The following is a 24302-nucleotide window of genomic DNA, read 5'->3' on the forward strand; positions in this document are numbered from 1 at the left end:
TTAATTTAGTTGTTTGCCGTTGGGTTGACGAAGTTAAGAGTTCAGGCAGGGGCGGAGTTAGGAGTAAACAAAAATCTGACGAAACTTGGTTTTTGCAAAGTTTTTAGCAAAAAAATATTATCTGGTCAAATTATAAGCTTTAATAATAAAAATGAAAATACAACGTTTTGAGTGTGTCCAAATACTTGTTCACAAAATTTGGATTATCTCCAATTACAGGAGTTATTTTCATATTATTTTTAACATCTCATCAAAGATGAAGAAGAATATGGAAGTCTGGGCATTTACGGGGCTGACGACTAGCCTATGACGGTCGTCAGCCCCGTAAATGCCCAGACTACCATATTCTTCTTCATCTTTGATGAGATGTTAAAAATAATATAAATATGAAAATGGTATTTTCTGGCGTTTCTCATGTGTGTGATTATAATCCAGGATTGGGACCTCACATACTAATACAAGAGTTTCTGCTTAGTAAAAAGCTTCTTTACATCTCACCAATAGATGTCTCTAGTGAAGTTCTAGTGATTCAAGAACAAGGTTTCCAAATTGGTTCATAACTACCAAGAATTTGAGTAGTGTGGTTGTCAATAATGGGTAGAATTGGTGAATGTTACACGTGTGTAAGTGATAACTTAAACCAGCCTATGACGGTCGTCAGCCCCGTAAATGCCCAGACTTCCATATTCTTCTTCATCTTTGATGAGATGTAAAAAAATAATATTTAAAAAAAACTAATTCACGTTATTGCTTTTATCTCTTTACTCTCCAGTTCATAGCTCGAGGGATGAAGGGGGTGAGTCTCTAAATAGGGGATGAACTTGGCTAATACACTTAATCAACTATAAACCGTTTTCAATAAACTATATTTTTCAACATTTTGAGTGTGTCCAAATATTTTTTCAAAAATCTGGATTATCTCCAATTATAAAAGTTACTTTTCACATGAATTATTTTTTTACATCTCAACATACATGAAGAATTGTTAGGTAATAAATCCAAAATTAAACACGGTTATTGCATTGAATTCTACTTTTATTTACATATACATGTGACGCGTCTCGTCTTATTAAGACATTATCAAACACATATATATTACCGAATAATTCAATATTGAATTGTACTTCTAATTCATCTGTCTGCAGTAGCTAATAATAATTAATGACAGCAGGTTTCGTAGTAACCGTTTCCGCATCAAGTCAAATAAAGATGCTTAAATAGAGTTTTTAAGTGGTATTACACAAAGTGAACAATAAACTAAGTACAACCTTTAAGGGGGTACTCACAATGTATATTGCCATTTGATTTTTTAGAATATGTATTGTAAAAATATTTTCATATATTTATTTAACTTCTTACTGGTCGATAACTCTTTTATTTTCAAAACCATATACATTAAACCCCCCTTTGATGTTGAGATAGGTTCCGTGTTGATAAATGGGAACGTTGTAAGGGGTAAACGTTTTTAAATTGTATTTAATTTCAGTCTTTTTCGCTGGTTATAATGTAAAAATACGATTTTGAAAATAAAGCACTAAGCCCTTCCTTCGTGTATTAACAATCAAGATGACACTGCGTTTATATTATGCAGTACCCTATGCACCATTGGGATGCGGGTAAGGGTTCGAATAAAGTAATAATAACATTCTGATAATGCGGTACCTATATCAACGTTGTAGGGGGTTTTACTGTTTGTATTTATTTTGAAAAAAAACTAATTTCTCAATACAAAAACGGTGTTTTTAGGAAAAAATCAATTAGTTAAGTGTCACCAGGGTTAAAAGAAAAATTATTTGCGGGCTGTCTAATATCCCAACTTAAAATAATTTTAAATTTTATTTTTTATTAAGATTATTCCGGCCCTGTGTTTCCCAGGGTGGGGATTGGTGAAAGCCAGTTTGCTGCGACGCCATTGGCTGAGAGAAAACTCGGATAATTCAGAAGACTTATTCCATGTTTGAACAGTGACTGAGCTCTTAATTGGCGAGTAAAATATTGTTAATTAGGGCTGTTTTGTTCGCAATACACCCCTAGCGCCTTGGCACCAATCAGGGAGGTATTACCTTGATAATTATAAAGATTTTCTTATTATTTTACGGTCTTACTTAATGCTTTTGTGGATAGATTTGATGGTGTATGTATAATTTCAAATTTTTATTGACATCTCAACAAAGATGAAGAAGAATATGGAGTTTTTTTTGACATCTCATCAAAGATTAAGAAGAATATGGAGTTTTTTTGACATCTCATCAAAGATGAAGAAGAATATGGAAGTAATAAGTCTGGGCATTTACGGGGCTGACAACCGTCATAGGATGGTTTAAGTGATTACTTTACACACGTGTAACATTCACCAATTCTAATCATTATTCACAACCACACTACTAAAATTCTTTGAAGTTCTATATATATATATGAACCGATTTAGAAACCTTATTCTTGAATCACTAGAACTTCACTAGAGACATCTATTGGTGAGATGAAAAGAAGCTTTTTATTGATCAGAAACTCTTTTATTGGTAGGTGAGGTCTGAATCCTGAAAACTCTTTTATTAGTTTGTAAAGTCCAAGTCCAAAAAAATACTCCTATATAATAACTCCGCGATAATCCAGATTTGTGAACAATTATTTGGACACACTCAAAATGTTGTACAGAATATGGAGGCTCGGGAATTCACAGGGCTAATTTTAAGACTAATTTAAGTGATCATTAGCGTAACGTTTGTCATTCTACCCATTGACTACCGCCAATCGCATGATAAATCCAAGAAAGATTTGTTTTCAATTGGTCTGGGTGTTTGTGATTAATTTTTCACATTCAGATACCTTTTAAAAAGTAGAGGGTTAATCCTTATTAATCATTCGCAATCAAGGGTACAATGGTGACTGTTACACTTTTAATGTGATAAATTAAACCAGCCCATGACATTTTCTAGAATCACATATTTTTCTTCATCTTTTTTTCATCTTATCAATAAAAATATTGAAGAAATAATTTATTCAAAACGATTGTATAAAATAATTTTTGTAGACCTTTTAAAGACATAAAATTGGACGTGCGACCGTAAAATCTAGTCAAAATAAAGAATGTAACTCCTTTCCCTCTCATGCAACGAAATATGCCCAATAAACGTGACGCGACCTTGAAATTTCACTCTAGATTCTCGTCTAATCATCGATTACCGTAATACTGCAAAAGAAGTCTCAAACTCCGCTCCCTCTCATGTAACGAAATGTGCCCAATAAACGTGACGCGTCCTTGAAATTTCACTCTAGATTCTCGTCTAATCATCGATTACCGAAAAGCCGCAAAAGAAGTCTAAAACTCCTCTCCCTCTCATGTAACGAAATGTGCCCAATAAACGTGACGCGACCTTGAAATTTCACTCTCGGTTCTCGTCCAATCATCGATTATCGAAATGCCGAAAAAAAAGTCTCAAACTCCTCTCCCTCTCATGTAACGAAATGTCCCCAATAAACGTGACGCGTCCTTGAAATTTCACTCTAGATTCTCGTCTAATCATCGATTATCGAATCGCTGCCTTAGAAGTTTGAATTGAAATACCCAAAATATAATAACACGTTCTCGGGTTCACAACCCTTACCGGTGTAATTTATTTAAATGATATTCCTAAGGGATGCAAATTTTCCGAATTGAGTTTCCCAATTTAGTGTCGCAAACTTCAACAGGGAAATGAAAACTTTGGTGCTGAATTATTGAAGAGAATTTAATTAAATGTTTAATTAAAATATACGAAAAATGCCTTTAGGGGTTTGTTTTTTCATTTACTTATTTATTTTTTACAAAAAAAAAACTAACTAACTAACTAACCATCACGCCGCTTCCCCGCAGGGGTAGGCAGAGAGAATCGAACGCCACACTACTCTGTCTTTGCAAACATTCTTTGCCTCTTCTACATTCATGCATATCCTCATACATACCCGACGATTATTACGACTCCTGACCCGGCCGCTTTCAAGTATTTGACATACCTGATTGTGCCAAGTTTTCCTCGGTCGTCCTCTGCTTCTTTTTCCAACTACATTCACTCCATAAATTTGTTTAACCGTTCTTTCTTCACTCATACGCTCCACATGTCCAAACCATCTCAACACACCTTTCTTAATTTTATCGATAATGCTTATCTCAGCCTTACATTCTTTCCTTATTTCATCATTCGAACATTTATCAAACATCGTTTTGCCACACATTCGTCTGAGGGATCGCATTTCGACTGCATTCAGTCTGCTTTCATCCTTCTTTTGCCAACTCCATGCTTCGCTTCCATACATAAGGGTTGGATTTTTAGAAAAATGATAGTAATAATATTATATGTAACTATTATTATTAACTAATATTAGTATATAACCACTCACCGAGTTAGTAGTCATATACTAATATTACTTATATTTTAGTAAAAAAATAAATAACAAAAAATAACTTACCACAAAGTAATGCCTGAAATATTAATAATATTGATAATATACACAGCATTTTGAGTGTGTCAAATACTTGTTCACAAAATCTGGATTATCTCCAATTACAGGAGTTATTTTCATATTATTTTTTGACATCTCATCAAAGATGAAGAAGAATTCAAGAACAATGTTTTAAAATTGGTTCATATATGTAGAACTTCCAAGAATTTAAGTATTGTGGTTGTCATAAATGGGTAGAATTGGTGAATGTTACACGTGTGTAAAGTGATTACTTAAACCAGCTTATGACGTTCGTCAGCCCCGTAAATGCCCAGACTTCCATATTCTTCTTCATCTTTAATGATATGTCAAAAAATTATGTGAATTTATTATTTGTTTAAAAATTATCGAAGAAAACATAAAAAACTAACTAACTAACTAACTAACCATCACGCCGCTTCCCCGCAGGGGTAGGCAGAGAGAATAGAGCGCCACACCACTCTGTCCTTGCAAACATTCTTCGCCTCTTCCACGTTCATGCATCTCCTCATACATACCCGCCGATTGTTACGACTCCTAACCTGACCACTTTCAAGTATTTGGCATACCTGATCGTGCCATGTTTTTCTCGGTCTTCCTCTGCTTCTTTTCCCACTAACATTCGCCTCATAAATTTGTTTTACCGTTCTTTCCTCACTCATTCGTTCCACATGTCCAAACCATCTCAAGACACCTTTCTTAATTTTAAAACATAAAAACGATTCTTAATAATTTTTTATTTGTTAACTAAATATTGAAGAAAAATAGATGTGATGACTTGTTATTTGTTAAATAAATATTGTAAAAGAATGTTTAAATAAATGAATTGGTATTTGTCAAAAATTTATCACAGAAAGAATAAGTATAAATGATTTATTATAATAACTCAAATTGAAATTGTAAGGTATTTTTTAGTGCACTTAACATATAACATATAACAATTATATTAATTTTTTTATTTTTTAAATTATAATTCAATTTGGTACTGAAACTATGTACTTATTATAGTAATTTAACTAGTTCAATAGAAAAAAATAATCCGCAAATAGTAAAAGCAAGATAAAAAAGCGCCATATACGTCTTTCCGACGGGGACATGATATTGAAAAACACTCAACAAAAGGCGGTCCTTTTGAGCTTCGAAATATGTCCTTTTTGTCCAATTGGCCAGGTAATTTGCAGGACTATCGTCTTACATCTTGCACAATGGAGGATCATAGGACCATTTAAGGCCCAGTATTCGATAAGTTGCATCTTAATTTTCTCTAAGCTAAGGTAACATTTTACGTAATTTTTTGATGTCCAAATACTTGTTCACAAATCTGGATTATCTCCAATTATAGGATTTATTTTTCGTATTATTTTTTGACATCTCAACATAGATGAAGAAGAATATTGAAGTCTGGGCATTTACGAGGCTTACGACCATCATAGGCTAGTTAAAGTGATCACTTTACACACGTGTAACATTCAACTATTCGCTCTTCACTGCATTCATGTCTTTAAAAAACAGTGAATTTGGATTTGCTGCACGTTTCTCAACAAATCTTTTTCACATTACACACGTTATATACACCAACACATAACAATTTTTTGATAAATTTATGAGGTATAAAGAGAACTAGAAAAATAACTATTTTGCCACAAAAAAATATTTATTTTTTATGGATAGATTTAGCGTTTAATTTGTAGAACTCCATTTTAATTTATGCAATGAATATTAAAATCAAACACTGTTTTTGTAAGTCTAAAAAGTTGTATTTTTTTGCTTGTTATAAAAACACATAAAAAATAAATATTGTAACAATTGTTTCGCCTAGTCATGCTTGTAAACAATTGTCACACAATTTATTTTTTATGTGTTTCTAGCAATAAAATACAACTCAGTAGACTAAAAAAATCAGTGTCTTATTTTAACATTCAATATATTTATTAAAATGGAGTTTTATAAATCTTTAAATAAAATGAAGACTTTCAACATTTTATATATATTATTAAAAAAAATAAAAATAAATTTAAAAAAATAGCTTCATTTCCAATCATGCCTACACTGGGAACACTTTAATGATTTTATCGAGGCCAAATTTCGTATTATTTCTTAAAGGAACGCCGTCTGCGCATTAACCGTTCCGACGTTTCGGCACACAGATCTGTATACATTCTCAAATTACAGCTCTCATATCCTATTACGCCTTATTACCTGGATATATCAAAGGACATGTGCGCGATTCCCGATTCAATCAACTTGTCGTAAAACTAACCAACTAACTACCGCGCCGCTCTCCGCAGGGGTAGGTAGAGAGAATTGGCTCCATCCTTACATCCCTCCAGAGCTTACGGCCATCATAGTCTAGTTTAAGTGAAGATGAAGAAGAATATGGAAGTCTGGGCATTTACAGGACCGACGACGACCATCATAGTCTGGTTTAAGTAATCACTTTACGCACGTGTAACATTCACCAATTCTACCCATGATTGACAACCACACTACTCAATGTTTTGGAACTTCTAAATATATGTTTCAATTTCGAAACGTGCTTGAATCAATAGAATTTCACTAGAGACATCTAATGGTGAGATTTTTATTGAGAAAGCTCTTTATTGATTAGAAACTCGTTCATTTGTATGTGAGGTCTGAATCCTGGATTACATTCACATACATAAGAAACGCTAAGAAATATCCTTTTCATTTTATTATTTTACCTTATAATTTGACCAGATAATTTATTTACAACATTTTGAGTGTGTTCAAATACCTACTTAAAACAAATCTGGATTATCTCCAATTACAGGTTTTCTTTTTTTTATTAACTAATGTAAAAAAAATCTCCTATAATTGGAGATAATCAAGATGTGTGAGTATTTGGACACATTCAAAATGTTGTATATAATTATCTTTTTTTATACATGATGTAAACGATTTTTTTTCTTAAATCAGAAAAATTAAACTCATTTTAGTCTTGTTAAGAAAAGCACCGGAATCATTATTGACAAGCGCTCAAAACAATCATTATCAGTGTTCCTAATTACTGTCATGTCAATATCTAAACGTGTCTGTAAAAAATAACTACTTTTTTGACGACTCTTCATTGAAGGCTTTAAAAATATTTTTTTTACGTAAGATAATTAATTAATAAAGGTGTGTTGAGGTGGTTTGGACATGTGGAACATATGAGTGAGGAAAGAACGGTTAAACAAATTTATGAGGCGAATGTAGTTGGAAAAAGAAGCAGATGAAGATCAAAGAAAACTTAGCACAATCAGGTATGTCAAATACTTGAAAGCGGCCGGGTCAGGAGTCATCATAATCGTCGGGTATGTATGAGGAGATGCATGAATGTAGAAGAGGCAAAGAATGTTTGCAAAGACATAGTGGTGTGGCGTTCGATTCTCTTTGCCTACCCCTGCGGGGAAGCGGCGGGATGGTTAGTTAGTTAGTTATATTATTTAGTGATTCGGCATTAACTTTGTGGAATGATATGTTGATCATTAAAAAAAATACTTGAATATACCACTTTAATGAATTTTATTTATAAATACAACTAGTTGCGAAAACTTACAGATGTTTTCATCCTCTGGTAAAAATTAAAACTTACGACCAAAAATATATTTAGGGGTAAATATAGGTTTATAAATATAGGGAAGAGGGGAGGGTTAAGGAACAAGATTTTTTGTAAAAGGAAACATTGATATTAATGGTGACGTATAAAAACATTTGTAAGTTTTCGAAACTAGTCGTATATTTAAATAAAACTCATAAAAGTGGTATATTCTAGTATTAAATTAAAAAAATAGTTATTTGGTTAGTTTTATTTAATTATTTCTTTGTGGATAATTACGTATTAGTTTGTACTCCTGCCGAAATGGTTGTATGGTAGTTTATATAATTAGATTAACATTTTTGGCAGCTTTATTATTTAATTTGATCCAACTCCTTTCATTAGCACGAATCAGAAAAGCTTTAGAAATGCTCGAACAATGGAACAGTCATGAAAACGAAACGTCGAATGCTCTTTGTCGTCAAATCCGGTACGAACACAATGGACCAACCCAATTTTGATATGATATCCATCATAAAACTGAATTTTTTCATAATAGAAAAATTCAAAAACAAGGCTGCCATTTTTTTGTACAGTATAATTTTAATTTAGTTTTTTTTTACTCTACTACTACCACAATGACGCCGTTTCCCCGCGGGGATAGCTATACGATCAAAATAGCACTGCGTTTATATGATGGATCGCGCCAAGTTTTTTTCGGCCTTCCTCGTTCTGTTTTCCCGCTCACATTTGCCATATATTTTTTTTAGACATTCTCTTGTTATACATTTTCTCCACATTTCTTTTTAATTAACGAAATTAAAATATCTAAAACTTGTTTATTGTATTTGCAGACAGTTGGCAGAATTCCATATTGAGTTTTTGGGTAATGTATCCAAAATTAAACACGGTTGTTGGATTGAATTGTACTTTTATTTACATATATGTTATGTGACGCGTTTAGTCTTATTTAGACATTCTACATCCTAGTTTGTTTGATTATTATAAACATTTAAAAAAGTATGGCAAAACGTTTAAGTAAAATCACTAGTATAGTATGTATCACTCAATATATATATATATATATATATATATATATATATATATATATATATATATATATATATATATATATATATATATATATATATATATATATATATATATATATATATATATATATAACAATAAATAAAAACAACAAACTTCTAAAGACATTTTTAATTTAAACCATTTTTAAATGTGTTTATGAAGCGAGTGAAGTTGGTAGAATGAGCAGATAGATGATGACCGATAAAAACTTGGCATGATCAGGTATGTCAAATAATTGAAAGCGGTGGGTTCGAAATAATCGGTGGGTATGTATGAGGAGATGCATAAATATGGGAGAGGCGAAGACTGTTATCGAAGACAGATTTTTATGGCGTTCTATTCTCTCTGCCTACTTTTGCGGAGAATGGATGAGATATTTAGTCCGTCATTTAGTTGGAAATCTTTTTTTTAAAAATTATATATGCAATAAAATACCTAGGTACCTACCTATACATTTTATTAAGTACCTACATATAGTACAAATCTACCACCAGATGTCGCATGCGTCGCACTGAATAAACAAAAGACATCAGATAGAAAAAATATAATATTGTGAACTGTCAGAATCAGATAGATATAAAAATATTGTAAAGATCAATTAAGAATAATCATTTAGTGTCGTTTCTTTAATTACAAAGCAACGTATTGTTTATTTTATTATTATACACCCACTTTACATATTATTTACACCCAATTTACAATGAAAAATATTACCACGTTATATATATATTTATAAATATTTTTTGCCACGTATAAGCACAACCCTGAATTTTACTATGACAACCATATAAAAAAATATGTCAAATTCTTACCCCGTCAGTAATTGAGTCTTACAAAAATGATTTCGGCAGTGTGAAGGGAATTATAGGTTACGGGGTAGTTTGTTATTAAGGGATGAAAAGAACAAAGTTGGGAGTGGCCATACTATTGCCGAAGGTATAATGATCGGGTATCAGGGAATCATAAGAAGTGTATATGACGAACTTTGGAAGAATTGAAAAAGAGTCAGATTAATATTACAAAAAGTGCATATTAATAACGCCCCGTTTGAACTATATTTCATATAAACTAACTTACCTTTTTATGTATTAATTGTTGAATCAAAAATATATTTTAAGAGTCTACTAAGTTGTATTTTATTCTTAAAAAACACATGAAAATAAATATGTTGATAATTTGCTCACTCCTTTCAAGAACGTCATAAATAAAAAATCGTCCATTTTCAGTTGTGCATGTTTTCGGAATGCCCTGAAAATGTACTATATCCCAGCAAAAAAGGCATATTTTTAGCTTAATATTTACCCGCTACAGGGCAGAAAGTGTTGTTTTTACATTTTGAAGAAAAAATTTTGATGCATTTTTTTTTAAATTTACTAAATATTTTTCAAATGGAGGAAAAACCTTCAGGTTTTACCTAAAAAGATCTGTTGCACAGTAAAAAGTTCAAAAGGTGGCTTGATATTCACTTTTAATACATTGTATTATGTTTTTAAATTTTAAAAACGTTCTCCTGAAAAATCAAGTTTTTTGATTTATGACGTTCTTGAAAGGAGTGAGCGAATTGTTTCGCCTACTTATGGCATTTTCGTTCGTTTGCCATAACTAGGCGAAACAATTGTCACAATATGTATTAATTTCTATGTGTTTTTTAACAATGAAATACAAAGTAGTAGACTCAAAAAATCTGTGTTTGATTTAACATATAAATGTAAATGGAATTCTACAAATTAAACTCCAAATCAATAAATAACTAACTGACTATTATCCGCAGGGGTAGGCAGAGAGAATAGAACGCCACTCTACTCTGTCCCTGCAAACATTCATGTATCGCCTCATACATCTTCTTCTTACCCTTATCCACACCCAATGGTGCATAAGGCAATACATCATATTGACGCAGTGTTCTCTTAATCTTTACTTACATGAAGGCAAGATGTACGAAATTACCAGTCCAGGGTAATATCAAATAAATATCAGAGTGTAAAATCACTTATATTTGTTTTCACCCCCCCCCCCTGAGAATCGAACCTGGGACCTCCAACACGGTAGCTAAACACGCTAACTGTTACACCACGGAGGCAGACATACCTGCAGCCAACTTCTGATACAATCGCTTTCAAATATTTGACATACCTGATCATGCCAAGTTTTACTCGGTCTTACTTTGCTCCTTTTTCCAACTACATTCACCTCATAAATTTGTTCTACCGTTCTTTCTTCATTCATTCGTTCCACATGTCCAAACCATCGCAACACACCTTTCATAATTTTATCGATATTGCATCATTCGAACATCTATCAAACATCGTTTTGTACAAGCCCTACTAAAAATATGTAATTAAAATGTTACTTTGTTTTCAAATCACTATAAATATATTTACACTGATTTGAAAACAATGTTACATTTTAATTATAAAATGGAAAATCACAAAGTTAGTGCTTCAAATATAAATTATACAATCATGACTATTTGAAATACCCTCACGTCACCTTGTGACCCCGAACACATCACCTTAAACAAAACGAAACCTTAAATTGGTATCGTTATAAAGTTATGTAAAGTAAAAAAAAAGAAAACCTAATTGATATTACAGCATAAATTTTCATGACCCCCCCCCCATAGCACATTAGCGCGCGTAATCCAGCGCTAATTCGCTGTTAAACGGTCGTTATTGTAACGATTGTGGCCGTTATAGCGGCCGCTGTAGCGCGAATCATTATGGCCCATTTCTCCCCAGCAAAACACCCCTACTTAGGTCAGTGGTTTTCAAACTGTTCCTTAAGGACCTCCAGGGATCCCCTAGATATTTCAGGAGGTTTGTGATAATGTAAATTTGATTTGGGGGGCAGGTATATAAAAATTGTAAAAAATGTGACTCATTTTAATTAAAATGAAGTTTTTTTTTATATAAAATAGCTGGAAGTACACAACGGAGCCCTGGTTGCAACCCTTATTTATAGTTGAGTTGGGAAAAGAAGGATGAAAACAGACTGAACGCAGTCGAAATGCGATCCCTCAGATGTATGATAGATGTTCTATGGTGTAATAAGGAACGAATGCAAGGCTGACTAAAGCTTTACGATAAAATTAAGAAAGGTGCGTTGTGATGGTTTGGATATGTGAAACGTATGAGTGAGGAAAGAACGAAAAAACAAATTAATGAAGTAAATGTTGTTGGAAAAAGAAGCAGAGGAAGACCGAAGAAAACTTGGCACGATCAGGTATTTTAAATACTTGAAAGCGGCCGGGTCAGGAGTCGGAATAATCGGCAGGTATGTATGAGGAGATGCATGAACGTGGGAGAGGAGAAGAATGTTAGCGATAACAGAGTGGTGTGGCGTTCTATTCTCTCTGCCTACCCCTGTGGAAATGGCGTGATTGGTTCGTTAGAGTAAGATTGAGACTCTTTACAGGCATAAAAAACTTCTTCAATAAAATGTTTTTGAAAAAAAAAAATTTACGTCACCATTTACCAACCATTGCCATTACAGACATCGAAATTAAATTTGTAATTTTTCTATCACGCGTTTATATAATCGTAGTTTTTCACGCAGGTTGCGTAGGCATGTTTTGACTATGAAAAGGGATCCGCGAGCCAAAAGAGTTTGGGAACCACAGCCTAAGTGGTGGAAATAAACCCTTAGAAACGTTTTTCATCCCCAACACAACATTTCAGGCTTCGCCGAGCCCAGACGGACAGACGGGGAGGTTCGCACGACCAACTTGCGAAAAATGTTTGTTTAACCACGCATATAATTGTTTTGTTTATATGTTTAATTTATTTTCTCCTTCTTAATTCATCTCTTTGCTTCTGAATGAACAAATTGACACCGCATTACTCCGATGTGGTGTCCTTTGCTCCTCTTATGTGCGGATAGGAATCAAGGTAGGAAAAATATTGTCAGACATAATATAACTGAAATAAGAATTGAAGATATGCAAACACGGTCGTTGAAAATAATGATATATTAGATCATAAGAAATTGTAGTCTTTGCCAAGTAAAACTTAAATATGTATTAATTTTAAATGAAATACAGATTTTGAGTCTACTAAATTGTATTTTATTAACGAAAACACATAAAAAAGTAATTAATTTATTCGTTTGATAATACCATAACTACGCGAAACAATTGTCACAATATTATTTTTGTATGTGTTTTTGTTAATAAAACACAACTTACAATGATTAAAGAAAACACTTGTTTTTTACCACTTGAGTTTTATTATAGACTACATGTTTCAGAAGTTAAACTTCCATCATTCAGGTCTGTATAATAACTTAATGTTATTATACAGACCTGAATGATGGAAGTTTAACTTCTGAAACATGTAGTCTATAATAAAACTCAAGTGGTAAAAAACAAGTGTTTTCTTTAATCATTGTAACATGTCTTACCACAAAGTTAATGCCGAAACAATAAATAAAAACACATCTTGGACTCAAAAAATCTCTGTTTGACTTGAAATTAATACAAAAATTAAAATGGAGTTCTACAAATTAAACACCAAATCAATAAATAAATAAAAACTGAAATATATAATTCTCCTTTCTAACCATGATCGACAAACAAGTTATCTTGTAATCTAACACAGGCGTCGGCGTCGTGGCGTAGATGCTGGTTAAGTAGACGCTCGACTGCGACGCGGGTTCGATTCCCGCCAAGCGCAAAATAAATAAAATAAAAAAGCCATAGTTTTTTAGAAATTATGGTATTTACCAAGTAAAACTATAATAAAATAAACATAATAGCTATCTTGTAACAAACATATTTTTGCGAAAATATATATATATTCGCTCACTCCTTTCAGCAACATCATATTTAAAAAAAAACTTGATTTTCAGGAGATCGTTTTTAAAGTTTAAAAATATGATAAAATGAATTAAAAATAAATATCAAGCCAATTATCGAACTTTTTACTGTGCAATAGATCTTTTTAGGTAAAACCTGAATGGTTTTTTCCATTTGAAAAATATTTATACATTTAAAAAATAATTAAACAATACCTTTTCTTCAAAATGCAAAAACAACACTTTCCGCCCTGTAGCGGGTAAATACTAAGTTAAAAATATGCCTCTTTTGCTGAGATATAGTGCATTTTCTGGGCATTCCGAAAACATGCACAACTGAAATTTGACGATTTTTGATTTATGACGTTGTTGAAAGGAGTTAGCGGTATATTATCATGCTTAATATACATGTTATCATTCAAATTTTCTCAAGAAGTAATATTTTGGGATTTCTCGTTTTTTTCCTAAAGCCAACCTAGGTATAAGTGTCATGTGATATAGATGCCTACATAATATGACCTTAATTAGATTGCGTTTGATTGATTCCGAGCATGTTTGCACTCCAGTGTGGCCATGTGTGTTTAGCACACAAGCCAACACCAATATGCAGCTACGAGATAATTGAGTTAAGTGTAAACTGTAGCCAATATAAACAGACTTAGGATATGACTAATTATTTAAAGAACAATTATTTATTATGTTTTAGTTTACATTGAACCCGAAGATGGAAGCTTACCTTCCGAAACTTCATAAATAAACTCAAGTGGTAAAAAAATAAGTATTTTCATTAATAATTTGAACAACATTTTGAGTGTGTCCAAATACTTGTTCACAAAATCTGGATTATCTCCAATTACAGGAGTTAATTTCATATTATTTTTTAACATCTCATCAAAGATGAAGAAGAATATGGAAGTCTGGGCATTTACGGGGCTGACGACCGTCATAGGCTGGTTTAAGTGATCACTTTACACACGTGTAACATTCACCAATTCTACCCGTTATTGACAACCACACTTCTCAAATTCTTGGAAGTTCTATATATATGAACCAATTTAGAAACCTTGTTCTTGAATCACTAGAACTTCACTAGAGACATCTATTGGTGAGATGTAAAAACTCAAAATAAAATATAACTCAAAATGTTGTAAATAAATTGTCTGGTCAAATTATAAGCTTAATAATAAAAATGAAAATGGTATTTTCTGGCGTCTCTCATGTGTGTGATTATAATCCAGGATTCGGACTTCACATACTAATATAAGAGTTTCTGCTTAGTAAAAAGCTTCTTTACATCTCACCAATAGATGTCTCTAGTGAAGTTCTAGTGATTCAAGAACAAGGTTTCTAAATTGGTTCATATATATAGAACTTCCAAGAATTTGAGAAGTGTGGTTGTCAATAATGGGTAGAATTGGTGAATGTTACACGTGTGTAAAGTGATCACTTAAACCAGCCTATGACGGTTGTCAGCCCCGTAAATGCCCAGACTTCCATATTCTTCTTCATCTTTGATGAGATGTTAAAAAATAATATGAAATAATTTGAACCATTCGTTGAACAAATTGAACAAATTCATTTTCGTCGAATGGCCCCAAGTATAAAATAATTTATAATAATATCCCCCCCCAATAAAAAACTATATTTTTCACATTTCTGATTATTAAATCAACGTCGGCTTAAAGCCCTGCAAAAATTCTCGATAATTCATTAACGTATACACGAGTTGACAATGTAATCGTTCATTTCGTGTTGTTTCAATCAAATCGGCTCGTTAATTCTAATTATAATGGCTTATCGAGGTAACATTGCATGCTGAATTAATTGCTCCTAACTTCACGTTAATACGTTCACGTTTCAACCCCCTGGGTGGGGGAAATATTAAACGAACGCTATGAACAGGTACTGAACCACGCCGAAGCCTTAAACTAGAACCTTACGGCGTACCTACTCATAACCCTTAACTAAAACCCTGTCTTTATATTATCCACTGACACTTCGTGATGGAATTAAATTTTTAATATATTATTAGATTAAAACCAATATTTTTAGCTTTTTCACTTTATTTTTATTTGACCAGCGACCGGGTTTCGTCGTTACCGACATCATCAGACTGGTATGATGACCAGTCTGATGATATCGGTAACGACGAAACCCGGTCGCTGGTCAAATAAAAATAATGTGGAAAAGCTAAAAATTTTGGTTTTAATCTTATAATATATTAAAACCCTGTCTTTAATTATACTAAATTAAACAAATTTAATACATTCTTTTTTTGAAACTGTAAAAGATATCAAATGTTTTTTTACCACATGAGTTTATTTTATTATGACAACTAGTTTTGGAAGCTATGCTTCCATCTTCAGGTCCAAATTTAAAACATAATAAATAATTATCTGTTCTAAAAATATTTATTTATTATAAAAGTAATGTTGATTCATTTATTGTGCGATTTGAGTTGCAAATATAATTCACAACGTTTTGAGTGTGTCCAAATACTTGTTCACAAAATCTGGATTATCTTCAATTACAGGAGTCACTTTCATATTATTTTTGACAGATCATCAAAGATGAAGGAGAATATGGAATTCTGGGCATTTACGTGGCTGACGACCGTCATAGGTTTAAGTGATGACGTTACACACGGGTAATATTTACCAATTCTACCCATGATTGACAACCACACTACTCAAATTCTTGAAACTTCTAGATGCATATATTAGTAAAACTTGTGCGCATAGTATGCGCGAGTTCATAATGGCCATCTATGGTGGGATGAGGAAAGCTCTTATTAAGCACAGACTCTTTCCATTTGTTTGGAGGTCCAAATCCTGGATTATATTCACGTTTTTAAATCAAAGTTTTACGAAGTAAAAACCACTATTTCTTAAAAACTAATATGACACGTGTTTCGATGCATTCCGCATCATAAGGTGTTTGAAAAATGCGGAATGCATCGAAACACGTGTCATGGTAGATTTTAAGAAAAAGTGGCATTTACTAAGTAAAACCTTTATTAAACATGGATATTTTACCACCAAGCAACTGCCGAATCAATTAATGTAATTATATTCTCGTACTCGAGAAACGCCTGAAAACATGATTTTAAATTTAATTTTCGCTCATAAATTGAACAGTCATTTAATTTATATACAACGAATACTGTTTACAAACGCAAATTCATGTGGCGTTCTTTTCTCTCCGCCTACCTCTGCGGAGAGCGGCGTGTTATTTACCTACTTTTGTCATTGAATATTAACATGCAATAATATAATATCTATAAATAGGCCACAAGGCCTTCTCCAAGCTGAAGAAGAAGAAGAAGGAAATTACAACTAATTAACTAACTAACCATCACGCCGCTTCTCCGCAGGGGTAGGCAGAGAGAAAAGAACGCCACACACTCAGTCTTTGCAAACATTCTTCGCCTCTTCCACGTTCATGCATCTCCTCATGGAAATTATTAAAAGAATTAAAAATATTTCATAAAAAAATGTATTCAAAATATCGTCCTATTCAAAATCAAAGCGTCGCAAGTGCCACCAATATCGCCAAGCGAAACCCACCCTTACGCCGTATACGCGTTTGGGTGAAGTAATTACTGGCACATAATAATGCGATAAACTCAATTTCGCATTTAATTGATGCAGTAATCCAATTTGCCAGAGATTGAGGTCTGCGAGTCGGCAAACTTGGTTAATTGTTTTACTGCCGACACAGTGTGTGTAAGCTCGTTATGTGCCGGCGCAGGGAAATTGTGGCAAATTGCTTTTTAAAGCGAACATTTTGCGTTTCGGGCAAGTTTGTAACTTGTAACGGTGGACAGGTTTACCTATCTGTAATTAAGGGTACAATTTTATAACGGACAGAATTTTATAATTTATTTCATGACTTCATTATTTACAACATTTTGAGTGTGTCCAAATACTTATTCACAAAATTCATTGTTCAAAATTCTTGTTCTTTTCATCTCACCAATAGATGTCTCAAGTGAAGTTCTAGTGATTCAAGAATAATGTTTCAAAATTGGTTCATATATATAGAACTTCCAAGAATGATTAGTGTGGTTGTCAATGATGGGTAGAATTGGTGAATGCTACACGTGTGTAAAGTGATATTTTAAACCAGCCCATGACGGTCGTCAGCCCCGTAAATGCCCAGACTTCCATATTCTTTTTCATTTTTGATGAGATGTAAAAAAATAATCTGGACTTCTTTATTTTTCGGATACAATTTTATAACAGTGGACAGATTTACATATCTTCAATTGAGGGCACAATTTTATGATTTGTAACAGTGGACAGATTAATCTATCTGTAATTGAGGGAACAATTTTACAATTTGTAACAGTGGACAGATTAACCTATCTGTAATTGAGGGCACAATTTTATAATTTGTAACAGTGGACAGATTAACCTATCTGTAATTGAGGGCACAATTTTATAATTTGTAACAGTGGACAGATTAACCTATCTGTAATTGAGGGCACAATTTTATAATTTGTAACAGTGGACAGATTAACCTATCTGTAATTGAGGGCACAATTTTATAATTTGTAACAGTGGACAGATTAACCTATCTGTAATTGAGGGGACAATTTTATAATTTGTAACACTGGACAGATTAACCTATCTGTAATTGAGGGCACAATTTTATAATTTGTAACAGTGGACAGATTAACCTATCTGTAATTGAGGGCACAATTTTATAATTTGTAACAATGGACAGATTAACCAATCTGTAATTGAGGGCACAATTTTATAATTTGTAACAGTGGACAGATTAACCTATCTGTAATTGAGGGCACAATTTTATGACTTGTATTTTATAACACTTAGATTTATTCCAAATTTACCCTGGACTGGTACCTGAACCGGAGGGCTGATCACCTTTTTTTCGTGTGTTAACGATCAATATATCACTGGTTCAGGTACCAGTCCAGGATAATATTTAATAAATATTAGAGTGAAAAAATTACTTATATTTATTTGACCTCCCCTGGGAATCGAACCCGGGACCTCCAGAACGGTAGCCGAGCGCGCTGACCATTACACTACGGAGGCGGACACAATAATGATTACATATTAAGGAAATTAAATTGATTTATTTTGAATATCGAATCAGTCTTAGCGCACCTGTCTAGACAAACCTGGATGTCAGTTTTAATGGAACATGATTGGTTCCGAGATTCAATTATGATTCAGAATCAACCAATCGCACGTGAGGGTGACATGCATAGACATTCGACATATCTGACATTTCGATAATCTAGTATAATGCGTTTCTATGGTCGAATGTACTTATCAACATAAATAATTAAAAAGAAATACCCATTTAATTCACGTATTTTACAATGCACAATTTGTAAAAAAATATCAAAACATATAATATGTCGCTCACTCCATTCAAGAACGTCAAAAATCAAAAAACTTGATATTTCAGGAGAACGTTTTTAAAGTTTAAAAATATAATACAATGTATTAAAAATAAATTTCTAGCCACTTATTGAACTTTTTACTGTGCAACAGATCTTTTAAGTAAAACCTGAACGTTTTTTCTCCATTTAAAAAATATTTAGTTTATTTAAAAAAATAATTAAACAATAAATTTTATTCAAAATGCAAAAACAACAATTTCTGCCCTGTAGCGGGTAAATATTAAGTTAAAAATATGCCGCTTTTGCTGGGATATAGTACATTTTCTGGGCATTCCGAAAACACGCACAACTGAAAAATGACGATTTTTGATTTATGACGTTCTTGAAAGGAGTGAGCGATATCAAAAATCGTAAGTTTTCAGTTGTGCATGTTTTCGGAATGCCCAGAAAATGTACTATATCCCGGCAAAAGCGCGCAAATTTTCAAATTAATATTTACCCTCTACAAAGTGTGTTCAGGTTTTACCTAAAAAGATCTGTTGCACAGTAAAAAGTTCAAAAAGTGGCTAGATATTTATTTTTAATACATTTTCATGTTTTTTTCATTTTTTTATATATGACGTTGTCGAAAGGAGTGAGCGCTGTCAATAACAAATGGAAATGTCGATAAAGATAAAGAAAGAAGATTGAATGTTGGGAACAGAATTAATGGTGCATTGAAATCAGTTAAAGTATACAAAAAAAAATTCAAATGAAAGCTAAACTGGCAGTATACAAAGTAGTCTTGGTTCCAACCCTAATGTATGAAAGTAAAGCATCGAGATGGCAAAAAAATAAATAAAATTGATTGAATGCAGTCGAAATGCGATCTCTCAGATGATTGTGCGTCAAATCGATGAATGATAGATTTTTGATTGGTGATATAAGCATTATTGATAATTTTTAAAAAAATGTGTTGGATGGTTTGGACACGGAAAAAAAGTTTATTGGGAGAATAAAGTTGGAAATAGAAGCGGAGGAAGACCGACAAAAATTTGACATAATCAAGTATTTGAAATGCTTGAGCGTTGTAAGGTCAGGAGTCAGAATAATCGGCGGGTATGAATGAGGAAATGAATAAATGTGGAATAGGTGAAGATTGTTTGCTGAGACAGATTGGTATGGCATTCTATTCTCTCTGCCTACTTTGGCGGGGAAGCAGCGTGACGGTTAATCAGTTAGTTTAAAAAAAACATGTATATTATAAAACAAATGCAATTTTTAATGTAAGCGTTGAAAATGGAATTTGAATATTTGTTTGAAATATTGCATTAAGGGTGAAGGATTTGTGTCGAGTTTTTCGCTAAATTAGATCCTATTGAAGGTGTTAGATTAGAAAGAAAAGGAAGGAAAAACTTCTGAGAGAATGCACACTTGGCCATGCGAAGGGTTCGCATTTGGAGGGGAATGCGAAAATATATTGAAGGGGATAACCATCATAACGGAAAAAAACGCACAATATTAAGAACACGAATCTAAAACCGTAAAACGGAGAATAAAAAAACATCGAATTCTTATAGAATTTAAAAAATCGTCATATGAGACTTATTGGAGAATTAAAAAATCATAATATGAGACTTCTTTGAGAATTAAAAAAAACATAATATGAGACTTCTTGGATAATTAAAAAATCATCATATGAGACTTTTTGGAGAATTAAATAAATCATAATATGAGACTTCTTGGAGAATAAAAAAATCATCATATTAGACTTCTTGGAGAATTGAAAAATCATCATATGAGACTTCTTGGAGAGTTAAATAAATCATAATATGAGACTTCTTGGAGAATAATAAAATCATCATATTAGACTTCTTGGAGAATTGAAAAATCATCATATGAGACTTCTTGGAGAGTTAAAAAATCGTCGTATGAGACTCCTTGGAGAATTTAAAAATCATAATATGTGACTTCTTGGAGAATTAAAAAATCATAAAATGAGACTTCTTGGAGAATAAAAAAATCGTCATATGAGACTCCTTAGAGAATTAAAAAATCATAATATGAGCCTTCTTGGCGAAAAAAAAATCATCATATGAGACATCTCGGAGAATTAAAAAAAATCATCATTTGAGATTCCTTGGAGAGTTAAAAAAATCATCAAATGAGACCGATCTATATGACGTACTAACTTTTTTCGGTACAAATGTACAATATACTGTACATATATACATATCACATGTTACCGTCCGTTAGGGCAAGTTATTAACCCTCTGGGTACTGCATCCCCAGCAAATTATATTCCATTATGTCAAGTTAACCCTTCCCGTCACCTTTGAGTGATGAGTCGGACAGGGTTATTTAACTATTTCACGCAGTTTCGGACTCTAATTGATGGACTTTTAATCGATTGGTCTCTAGATGTACTCTTAACCCTAGCATTGCGGTAATGGGTCAGTTATACCCACCTTTTACTAGATATATGTGTACTCATATATAAATATATGGTTTTGAGAAAGTTGTGAGAATATCGCTCAAATAAAATCGGATGTTTCAAACCCAGATAAAGCATGTTTGAAATTAACCTTGGATGTAGTTAAATTATAAGATAGGAGAAAACTATAAAAATATTACTTAACTGTATCAAATACATTTATTAAAAAATGGAATTATATACAAGGTGTGCTGAGATGGTTTGGACGTAGAACGAATGACAAATGAGTGAGGAAAGAACCGTTAAACGAATATTTGAGGCTGATGCAGTTGGAAATAGGACCAGAAGAAGACTGAGGAAGTCTTCAAGTCATGTAAGGAAGCGTGTATGAGGAGATGCATGAATATGGAAGAGGCAAATATTGTTTACAAAGACAAAGCAAGAGGTGAAGCGTTCTATTCTCTCTGCCTACCCCTGCGGAGAAGTGGTGTGTTGTGTGTGTATGTATATGTATGTATATTTATATAAAATAACAATTGTGAATTTTCGTAACTGAAATTGTACAAATAACAAATATCTGTTTTGTGTAATTGTAAATGTAAATGTATTTATGTAACTGTTCTGTAAAACTTCCAAATAAATATGGACATTAAAGAAAACATACACGTATATACACATATAATACATACAATTCATGTATGTAATTATATATGTATATGGTTCAGAGTATGTATACTTGGCCTTTTTAGACGTTAACATACAAAATGATCATATTTTTAACTTAAATCCTTTTTTTCCACATTTTCAAACGTTAAAAAAATAAAACCGATTCCTACCTGCACCCTGACTTCAGGCAGGTTCACCTTCATGGCCAGCTCCTCCCTCGAGTAGACGTCAGGATAGTGACTCTTCTCGAAGGCTCTCTCCAGTTCGTGGAGCTGGTAGGTCGTGAAGGTGGTCCTGTTTCTCCTGTGCTTCTTCTTCGAGTCCTGGCCGCTGCCGCCTCCTGCGGCCGGGGTCGGTGGCGACCCGCCGTCCGAACTGTCGTCTCTCGCGTCACCGTCGGCGCTGTGACATGAACCTTCGCCTGAAAATGGTTTCAGACTTTCAGGTTTTCAAATCGTCATTTTTTTTCAGAGTTCAAACATTACATTTATCAAATCAACAAGGCTGCAGCTATATCCGGATACCTCGAAAACTCATGGTTTTCAACCCCTGCCTTGATGTGTATATAACATAGACTTTTTTTTTTTTATTTAATACAGTTTTATTTTTAAGTACAACATAATACAATTTATAAACATTTATACATATGGCAAACTTATAGTTTTAGATTTGCTGTGCCTCTCCAAAAAGAGACTGAGCTCTTGTGCTTGGAGAGAGACTTACACTCAAGGTTTAATGTTTTGTAATAGTCTTTTTTTTTCAAGATTTATATGTAATAAATAATAATAATAATAAAACCCTTATCCGCACCCCAATGGTGCATAGGGCACTGCTTCATATAAACGCAGTGTTATCACGATCATTTACACATGTAGGAAAGGTGATCAGCCCTCCGCTTCAGTTACCAGTCCAGGGTAGTATTGAATAAATATAATAGTATTTGGACACACTCAAAATGTTGTAAATAAATATAACAGTGAAAAAATCACTTAAATTTATTTGAACCCCCCTGGGAATCGAACCCGGGACCTCCAGAATGGTAGCCGAGCGTGCTGACCATTACACTACGGAGTCGGACAAAAATGTATAAATATATAAAATAAATAGGATATTGAAAATCAATTCCAACCTCTAACCTAATTAACGATACATTTTTACACACTCGCCCAACGTTAGCTATGCGTAAAATTAAATTTTTGTAACTTTTATTAATTTATAATCATAATTCACCTCCTACTCCTGCTCAAAACTACCCCTAAGATTTAAGGCTCGATAAGGGAAAGTTACGCCGACGTTTGTAAACGTTTCTTGCTTATTATTTATGTAAATTGTTGTAATTTCTGAATTAAGTTTTCAGGAGGTTTCAGTATCTCAAATTAAATTACGTTGGGGTGGATAGCTTGTAATAATGGCCTCTTAATCACTGAAATTCATAAATATAGTCTAATTTCGTATTGTATATGAGTTTTGCGTTGCAATTTGATTCTAACATTCGGCAATGAATGTGCTAATGACACATGGTATATTTTTTAATATTTATTTCATAATATAAACTAGTGGGTAGATCTGAAATGGATCGTATCATTTGGCTATTCGTATTTGAGAAACAATTTTCTTTCATTAAGTTTTTTTTTAATTTATAAAACTAATTTGTACAAAATATATTATATTACATGTTGTAAACTTCATGATAAGAATAATTTAACTGATTTTTCACTCTAATATTTATTCGATATTATCCTGGACTGGTACCAGAAGCGAAGGGTTGAAAACCTTTCTTTAATGTGTTTACGACCAAGATAATATTGCGTTCATATGATGCAGTACCCTATGCACCCTCGTGTGCTGATAAGAGTTCGAAGAAGATACTTTAAGAATTATTATTAATCAAAACCTAAAATATGGTGGTGTCAAAAGTTTGCTTATATAAAAGGGCATTCATGACTAGATGTATGGATGTGAGTTAA

The 24302-nt window shown here is 32.8% G+C and overlaps 1 protein-coding gene across 1 annotated transcript in view; it reads right to left on the reverse strand.

Moving 5' to 3' along the window:
* LOC148307531 (retinal homeobox protein Rx1-like) overlaps positions 1-22872 on the reverse strand; it is a 48749-nt gene extending 25877 nt beyond the window's left edge. The window contains exons 1-2 of the mRNA XM_088263330.1: positions 22860-22872; positions 22506-22756 (exon numbers count right to left, since the gene is read on the reverse strand). Coding sequence (XP_088119456.1) covers positions 22506-22756; positions 22860-22872 — 264 coding nt within the window. The remainder of the gene's footprint in view (positions 1-22505; positions 22757-22859) is intronic.
* Positions 22873-24302: the final 1430 nt, after the last annotated feature.

Source organism: Brachycentrus maculatus, unplaced genomic scaffold, assembly GCF_059751285.1.
Source record: "Brachycentrus maculatus isolate JH-2025_06_01 unplaced genomic scaffold, ASM5975128v1 h1tg000198l, whole genome shotgun sequence".
Lineage (NCBI taxonomy): Eukaryota > Metazoa > Arthropoda > Insecta > Trichoptera > Brachycentridae > Brachycentrus > Brachycentrus maculatus.